The sequence below is a fragment of the Octopus bimaculoides genome, chromosome 18 (genome assembly GCF_046866305.1).
Source record: "Octopus bimaculoides isolate indiv1 chromosome 18, ASM4686630v1, whole genome shotgun sequence".
NCBI lineage: Eukaryota > Metazoa > Mollusca > Cephalopoda > Octopoda > Octopodidae > Octopus > Octopus bimaculoides.
In genome coordinates, this window is record NC_142945.1 from 11,194,447 (window position 1) to 11,204,339 (window position 9,893).

Below are 9,893 nucleotides of genomic sequence, written 5' to 3' on the forward strand. Positions count from 1 at the left end.
TTATACAACCTTTTTTTTTTTTTCCATATAAAGAAATGATATATACTGCATACAGCTTCATTATGGTAATGTAGTAAGTTGGAACATGACCATGTTATAGGCTTCCAATATGGTCGTAATGTGACAAGTTTCATTTTGGCACATTACCACATACAGTTCCAATATGGTAAACATGGAAGTTTGGTACAATACCATGTATAATAGCTTCAATATGGCAATATGAATGTTTGGGCATAATACCATATATATATATATATATATATATATATATATATATGTACATATATATGTATGTGTATGTATATATATATATGTAGCTTTTAATATGGCAATGTGGCAGTTTTTAAGTACACGACCATATTTATAGCTTTAATATAAAGTAGTGTGGCAGATTTTTGACACATTACCATATAGATCCTCGATATGATAGTGTGGCATTTTTAGGCACATTACCACATGTAGCCTCTATATAGTAATGTGGTAGTTTGGCACATTCATGCAAACATCTTCAATGAAAAGACAAAACAGTGGTGGTGGTGGTGGTGGTGGTGGTGGCGGGGAAATGAAAAAACAAAAAAAAACAAAAATAAAAATATGAAAAATGATTGCATTTTGTTACTTCAGGAAAGGAAAAAAATAATGTAGTAGAGCCAGAGTGAGAGGGAGGAGGAGATTGTGGATGATAGAGGGAGTTTGAGTAAGAGTGAGAGAAAGAGAAAGAGAGAGAGAAATGAGTGGATGGATGAGTAAAGATTTGGTGATGAGTAAAGATTGATGAGAGGGAAGTCGGGGAGCTAAGAAAACTAAAAAATTAAAATTTGTAAGTTTTGCTCAATGCATTAAAATATCTTGTATAGAACAACAGCATGGGTAAACTTTTAAGGCTGGGTGTTAACCAGAAAGCAGATAATGAAGATGTTTTAAATACGCAAAGATTGAAAAATTACATGGCTTTATGGCTTTGCTATGAATGAAAGTCAATTGATTTATATAAACCAACTAAATCTGATAGACAATCTTAGATAAGAATTATATGGTAAAAAATTTGGTTGGATGATAATGGACTGGCATATTCAGAATCAGAAAGGAGTTTATGAAATAGATGTTTGTGTATTAAAGCTTTAAGTTAATTCGAGGTTAAGAATGACGGTATTAGTGTATTTGGTGTTAGATGAATGATGAGAGATTATCTAAACATTTGATGATGATGGTGAAGAATATGAAGATGAAATTGTGAATGAAGCTCAGTAGTATTAGAATGAAATTCAATCACAGGAATTTGATATTCTTGGATACAGGTTAAGATGAATGATTTTTATTTTTTTGCTTTCTGTTATAAATATATCTTAAACTTGAAAAATAAATTTTGGTCCTATTGGATTATTTGAAAAAAAAGAAAGAAAAAAAAAAGAAAACAAAAAGAAAACAACTTGTACATTATCGTCACCATGTATGTACTCGTAATTATTCTTTGGTTAATTTTTGATAGCACCTTTAGAAAATTTCAGTTAGCTTAAAAAAAACAAAAAAAAAAACATTGACCTACTTTATTGGATGGAAGGAAACACAGATGGACACACAGAAATATATCTATATCTAGCCATCTATATTACATGTATATTTTATACATACATACATACATACATATATATATATATATATATATATATATATATATATATATATATACACATACATACATATATATACACAGACACACATATGTATGCATATATATATATATATATATATATATATATATATATATATATATATATATATATATATATATATATATATATATATATATGTATAAGTGTGTGTATATATATATATATATATATATATGTATATATATATATATATATACACATATATGTATATGTATGTATACATACACATATATATATTGAGAGAGACAGAGGAGAGAGAGAGAGAGAGTGTAAAGGAATAAAGAATGGTTAGAAAGAGAAAAAAGAGAATGGTCAGAGGAAGAAAAAAAAAAAGGAAAGAGTATTATCCAAGTCCAATGAAATGCAAGGCATTTCGTTGACAATTTCCCTGTGAAAGAATTGGTGCGGTGAATAAAATAGGAACAGTTTGACTGTTGGTGAATTGTTTGGCATTTGGATTTAGAGAAATTAAAAATAATAAATAGGATTTAATTGAACCAAAAAAAAAAAAATACAAAAATCAAAAACCCCCACCAAAAAAAAACAAAAAAACATGATATTGACTGGATTTTTGTTTTCTATAATATGTCATGAACAAAATATAATGGATGAAACTAAATGGTTGTTTGGATTTCCATGAGAAATTCGTGATGCTTTGGGAATAAAGTCCATGGCAATTTGGAAGCAGAATTCAGAGTTCCCAGGATGAATGTTGGATGACTGTTTCAGCTTGAAGATTCCATTCGGTGTGCATTGGTGAAGTAGCATCTTTTTCAGCTGGGGGGTGGAGCAAGTGACATATTGGAAATTGGAACAATGGTTTACATGACAATGAAGAGTGAAAATGAATTGAGTATTTGCTTTGGTGGTTTTTAAAAAAAAAAATCTTTTTGAAAGAAAATAATAATAATAATAATAATCCTTTCTGTTGTAGGCACAAGACCTGAAAATTTAGGGTAGAGGGGATAGTCGATGACATCGACTCCAGTGTGTAACTGGTACTTATTTCATCGGACCTGAAAGGATGAAAGGCAAAGTCGACCTTGGCAGAATTTGAACTCAGAACGTAAAGCCAGACGAAATACCACTAAGCATTTCATCCCGCGTGCTAACGATTCTGCCAGCTCTCCACCTTAACAATAATAGTAATAATAATAATAATAATAATAAAGACTGAGTATAACAAGATTAGTACAGAAATTAGAAAGGAATATTATTGTCATTTCATTTTCTTTGTAAAAAAAAAAAAAAAAAAAAGTTTAATGTGCATATTCTTATGAGGTGACAATTGAATGATTTCTATAAGGTAACGAAAAGGTTGATGATGATGATGATGATGATGGTGATGGTGATGGTGATGGTGATGGTGATGATGATGAGTGTCACTTGGGAAATGCTGCCATTGTTGTTGCTTCACATTATCTAGGAAATTATAAATAGGATGCTGTGTGGCAGAAGAATCAAGGAATGAAATGATTGATGATTGATGATTGATGATTGATGATTGATGATTGATGATCAGTGATTTTAGAGTGAGTCAGAGGATATAGATCTATTTTGCCAAAAAAACCATCCGTCATGAATGGCAGGAAACTAATTCATTACCTAAATCTATTCAAGATGTAATTAGTAAATAATAAGCCATTATGTAATTTAACAATCTTTGGCTGATATTGAGATCTTTTCAGCGTAGAATCTCAGCTGACCACATTCCTTTAGTGTTAATGAGAAGCAGTCAGGTAAGAAAGGCCACAGACATTCTCATGCTATTTGCAGCATTGCATTCCTTCTATGTAATTAAAAAAAAAAAAAAGCACGTACAACAGACATGGATAACTCAGCATTAAAGAGATTTACCATTTTTTGTACCAAAACATTAGAAATTAATGACCTCCATATAAGAGATATGCACAGATATATTTTTGGTTGGCACAGTTTGGTAGCAATTTACCCCTCCCTCTGTTTTGCCATGTTTCGTACTTTTTCCTATTTTGTAGGAATATGCTAATATACTGACTCTGGACAATATTTTTCGATGCCTTTGAAAACTTTAATAAGTAGAAATGTTCTTTGCAATTTCAATTTTTTTTCTTTTATAAATATTTTTGTCCAACGTTGAGATTATTATCAATATTTTTTCTGTTTTTCAATGATCCAACCAACAACATGGTTTTTCATTAGAGACTTCGTTTTGTATAATGCAAGGTGAGAAATGTTGAATTCAGTTAGAAAAGAATGCCCGTTTACAATTGAGACATTTTTTGTCATTATAGCAATCTTGAATTGATTAGGTGAGCTTGACGGCACAAAATACTTGCAAGATACGGTATTTATCCAGGACAATTTAGCTGAGTTAATTTACTACCGGGGATGACTCCAGTTATAAACCAACAGATTCTTTATAGAAAATAGAATCCAAAAGTTTTTTTCTCATATATATGTATATAAATATATATATATATATGTATGTGTGTGAGTGTGTGTATGTATATATATATATATATATATATATATATATATATATATATATATATATATATATATATTTATATACATATATATGTATGTATGTATGTATATATATCTCCCATTCAACAACACTTCCCATCCCACTCTAACCTTAAATATATTTTCTTTTACAACCAATTTGAGGCCAAGTAAAACTGCGAGATCTACACTTTCAATAGAGGGTGATAAAATAAAAGCATCTTACCACATATCCTCTCATTTCTACAAGTTATTAAAAGCAGGAAATCATAATCCGTAGGTCCTATATGATACATGCTTCTATCTGAACCACTATTTATTGGATGCAATTCTAAGAGAGTGGACTTCACAACAAAATAAAGATGTAGCACCAACATTAAAGAAAGACAAGTTGATTTTTGTGGTAGGTGAGACTAAATAAAATGACTTTTGCCTTTTTTTGTTTTTAATGTTTTTCTTTCTGTAAAATTATTTGATGTGGCTTGTTAGATGACAGTTGAAGTCAATGCGGTCTTTGCAAATGATGTGACAAATGCCACAACGGAAAGGTTCTCCATTGTGTGAATGAAAGCCGTTGTGTAGGACATAGGTGGAACAGTCATCGAAGACAATGTGACAGTGAACACATTTGAAAACCTTGCCCTTCAAGATGAGATATGTCAGCATCGATTGATCGTCAGCATCTCTGTCTTTCTGGCTCATTACAACTAATCCAGGGGAGGGACTCGAAGATTGTGGTGCATTGTCATAGTCACTGCCGTTAGTGCTACTACATCGGCGCATTGGATGTTTTTGTTTGCGAGTATTGGTCGATGATGAGGTCGAAGAGGATGAGGGCATCATTCGAGAGTTGAGATTGAGACGAGTTATGGCAGATGGCAATTGCAGTCCTCCATCTTCAGGGGGTGCAATATTATCTGGAAGAAGAGCACCATCAGGAGATTTGGAACTACATATACTGGAGTTTTCTGGAGATTGGTGAGGGAGATTAGTGGCTGTTATGTCAGCATCTACCAAATTATCATAATGTGAAGTTTCATATCGAAAGATTTGATTACTGTTGGTTTCACGATTACTACTACTAATTATAGATTCTGAACTGAAACGACGATGACGGTTTACTGTTGTAATCATGTCCACTGGTTCTTGGTTGGGAGGGATGTTTTCTTGTCCTTCCGAGATCTCTGATTTTTTAATATTTTCTGAATGTAATGAATGAGTGGAGAGATCTTCTGGATGGTCCATTGAGGGAGTGAATGATTTAGAGTTAATTGACTGGGCAATGGAGTTAATGGACTGTGGAACAAATGCATTGAGAGATGGAGCATTGGACATTGGGGAGAGAGAGACTTTAGCTAAAGATTTACTCACATCTGGACTGTTATAAGCTAATGGTATATGACTAGAGTAATCAGGTTTACCTTCATCAGGGTCAATGATTAAGGATCCTGGTGGAGTGCTTGCCCCTGTGTGATCATAATCTCCGTTGGGCATTCCTATGTCAGTACCTTGCCCATCAGAAAGAGAATATATCAAGGCTGGATTATACTGATTGGCATGGTGGGTGGCTACGTGGTCCTGTAGTTCAGGCCAAGATCCAAATGTCATTTGACAAAGTCGGCACCGTCGATATGTCATGCTCATGTGTCGGCGTTCATGCATTTTGTAGCTTCCACATTGGGCAAAAGTACGGCCACAAATTTTGCACTGATAAGGCTTCTCACCAGTGTGTACTCTCTCGTGGGTACGTAATGTACCAACCTACAAAAGAAAAAGAATAGAATTATTGACAATCGAATAACATACATGCATACATATACACATGCATACATACATACATGCATGCATACATACATACGTACATACATACATACATTAAGGCTATCATTGGTTTCATGTTAAGAAAGATAGGAAAACATGTAAAAATCTTAGCAATTTTTCAAGCCAATCACATGGAAGAATGGTGCTCATCATTTTGCATAAACAAATAAAGACACTCTATCCACCAATGTTGTGTTGAGAACTCATTTTCATAGTTTGACATTTTCATATGTATGTACAGTGTATATATATATATATATATATATATATATATATATATAAAATTGCAAACATGGCTGTGGAGTTAAGTTTGCTTCAGAACCATGTGGTTCTGGTTTCAATCCCACTACAAACTTCTTTGCAGGAGATGCAACGATGGGTAATCTGTGACCAGTGGGACTTTCTGAATCGTACACCTAACAATAAATTACCTTGAATGCTTTTTAACAGTGTGGCCCACCTGGTCATGAGCCATGTTTCAATTGGCTTGCTTCTCAAAGAAAAGCTTATCTGTGCTTGTTCTATGGCCTTGGGTCGACCATTAACTTGGCCAGATTGGCATGAAAGAATACGCAACAAGAGTAGCCCTTTGAATTAAACTGTGTGGAAGCCCATCTATTCGATGGGTTTTTACACAGTTTCCATCGACCTAGTTGATGTTACATGCAATTATATATAGCTTTGTATGCTTCAAGATCCACTGTTCCAAAGAAGAATTATTTCACATCCTCTTGAAAAATTATAAATTCTTATGGTATCAATGATATCATATAATGATATCATAATGATATCATAAATGATATCATAAATTCTTATGATATCAATAATATCATATAATTACCATATAATGATGGTTGTTTTATTGCATATTAATGATGATAATAATCAAAAATGGTACATGTAGTTATTGTGATGGTCATAATGCTAGTATTGGTGGTGGTGGTGATGATGATGATGATGATGATGATGATGGTATTGGTGGTAGTGGTGATGATGATGATGATGATGATGATGATGATGATGATGATGATGACATGAAATGGTTATCGTAATAACTTTTATCAAAAATAATTTGATGTTTTTTTTTTTTGAAATTTATTAGATCTGAGTAAGAAACTAACAAAAGAAAAAGAAAAATTAATAAATAAAATAAAAACCAGAATGTGAAGAGAGTTCTGGTAGCCTTTGCATTAGCAAAATACAATTTCACCAGATTCTTGTACATTTGAATATATTTATATGCTTCAAACTTCAATACTCACTTTTCTTCAAGACATAGAAATTTATCCAAATTTATGAATGTCAACAATAATAATGGATTTAAATTTCGGCTCAAGGCCTGGAATTTTAGAGGAATAGATAAGTTGATTACATAGCACTCAGTGCTCAACATGTATATGTTCTATTGATCCCTGAAAGGATGAAAATCAAATTTGACCTTAGTAGAATTTGAACTCATAATGTTAAAGAGTTGGCAGGAATACGGCTAAGCATTTTCTTCAACATGCTGACAATTCTGCCAGCTCATCGTCTTAATAATAACGATAATTCTTTCTACTGTAAGTGTTGAAATTTAGAGGAAGGTGATGGATGATTACATCGACCCCAGTACTCAACTGGTACTTATTTTATGGTCTTATGGATGGTTTCACCAGGGCTGGTAAGCTGGAAGGCTGCACCAGACTCCAGTCTGATTTGGCATCATTTTCTACGGCTGGATGTCCTTCCTAACGCCAACCACTCTGAGAGTGCAACAATTGTTTTTTACGTGCCACCGTCACGGGTGACATTTGCGTGACACTGGTATCTAATTAAGGAACCAGGCCTGCAACTTTGAAGGGAGGGGTTAGTCGATTAAAATGCCCGCATGATTTGACTCATGGACTCATGACTGTAAGCTTGCTGCTTTACAAACAATACTAATAATGATAATAATAATCTTTTCTATTATGGACACAAGGTTTCAAATTTTTGTGGGAGGGGATTAAGTCGATTACATCGACCCCAGTGTTGTTTCACTGGTACTTAATTTATCGACCCTGAAAGGATGAAACGCAAAGTCGACCTCAGCGGAATTTGAACTCAGAATGTAACGGCAGACGAAATACCGCTAAGCATTTCACCCGGCATGCTAACGATTCTGCCAACTTACAGCCTTATAAACAATAATAATAATAATAATAATTCTTTCTACTGGAAGCGCAAGGCCTCAAATTTGGAGGAAGGGATTAAGTGGATTACATTGACCCCAGTGCATAACTGGTTCTTATTTAATCAACTCTAGCCGAATTTGAACTCAGAACGTAGCAACAGACGAAATACCGCTAAGCATTTCACCCGGCATGCTAAGGATTCTGCTAGCTCACCGCCTTATAGACAATAATAATAATAATAATAATAATAATAACAACAACATCTTTTACCCTTTGGAAAACACACCATGTCTTATATAAACACATAAAAGAAAAGTATTTTTTTATAAATGAAACAAAAGTTATGAAAAACTGAGAGATACCTGTGTAAAAGCTTTCCCACAAGTCAGACATTTGTAAGGCCTCTCACCAGTGTGTATACGTCTATGTGTGGCAAGACTGCTTTGACTAGAGAACATCTTGCCACAAATTTTACAGGTATTTGATGGCGACTCCGCTTTAATCCGGCGTGGCTGTACCAAGGACGGCAAATTATTGATACTTTGCTTGAGCAGATGAGATTTTTCATCAGTTGCTTCGGACATCTGACGAGTATGCACCCTCTCATGCTTCTTCCAGTTGCTGGGATCACTAAACTGCTTACCACATACAGAGCAATGGAACGGCTTCTCTCCAGTATGGATACGCTCATGAGCTTTCACATAACCAGATTGGGAAAAACTGAGGTTTGGAGTTGAGAAGGAGGAGAAAAAGGCATTATGGAAACCAAATGAATAGCAAAAAATTACTCTGTGTGTGTGTGTGTGTGTGTGAGAGAGCGAGAGGGGGAGAAGAGTGTATGTATGTTGTGTGTGTATGAAAGAAAAAGAGTGTATGTGTGTCATGCTGTGTGTGTGTGTGTGTGCGTGGGAGAGAGAGAGTGTGTGAGAGTATGTCTGTTGTGTGTGTGTGTGTATGTGATGAGAGAGAGAGAGAGAGAGTGTATGTATGTTGTGTGTGTGTCTGAAAGAAAAAGAGTGAGTGTATGTGTGTCATGCTGCGTGTGTGCGTGTGTGTGAGAGAGAATGTGAGAGTATGTCCGTTGTGTGTGTGTGTGTGTGTGTATGTGGTGAGAGAGAGGGAGAGAGAGAGAGAGTGTATGTATGTTGTGTGTGTGTATGTATGTGTGCATGTGTGTGTGTCTGTGTGAGAGAGAGAGTGTGAGAGTATGTCTGTTGTGTGTATGTGTGTGTGTATGTGTGTATGTGTGTGTGTATGTGTGTGTGTGTGTTTGTGAAAGAGAAAGAGTGGGTGTATGTATCATGCTGTGTGTGTGTGTGTGTGAGTGAGAGAGAGAGAGATAGAGTGTGTAAGTATGTCTGTTGTGTGTGTGTGAGACAGAGGCACTGTGTGTCTGTGTTTGTGGAGAGAGAGAGAGAGAGAGAGAAAGTGTGTGTGTGAGTATATATTATGCGTGTGCATGAGAGAAAGAGGAAGTAAGAGAGACAGTGTGTGTCTGTGTATGTGAGGTGTGTGGGTGTGCATGTGTGTGTGTGTGGGTGTGCATGTGTGTGTGTGTGTGTATATGCAATAAGGTACAGGGTCTGAAATTTTGGTGGGGTGGGTCCTAGCTGATTACACTGACCCCAGTACTCAGCTGGTACTTATATTATCGATCCCGAAAGGATGAAAGGCAAAGTCAACCTTGAGGGAATTTTAGCTCAGAACATAAAATCAGATAAAATGCAGCTGAACATATTGTCTGGCATACTTATGATTC

General features: G+C 34.8%; 1 protein-coding gene across 4 annotated transcripts in view; it reads right to left on the minus strand.

The window, feature by feature from the left end:
- Window positions 1–3,124: 3,124 nt before the first annotated feature.
- LOC106879110 (uncharacterized) overlaps window positions 3,125–9,893 on the minus strand; it is a 148,487-nt gene continuing 141,718 nt past the window's right edge. For all 4 annotated transcript variants that reach the window (XM_089365742.1, XM_089365744.1, XM_089365743.1 and 1 more), the window contains 2 exons: window positions 8,497–8,854; window positions 3,125–5,921 (listed from right to left, as the gene is read on the minus strand). In XM_089365742.1, coding sequence (XP_089221868.1) covers window positions 4,629–5,921; window positions 8,497–8,854 — 1,651 coding nt within the window. In that variant the 3' untranslated portion in view covers window positions 3,125–4,628. The remainder of the gene's footprint in view (window positions 5,922–8,496; window positions 8,855–9,893) is intronic.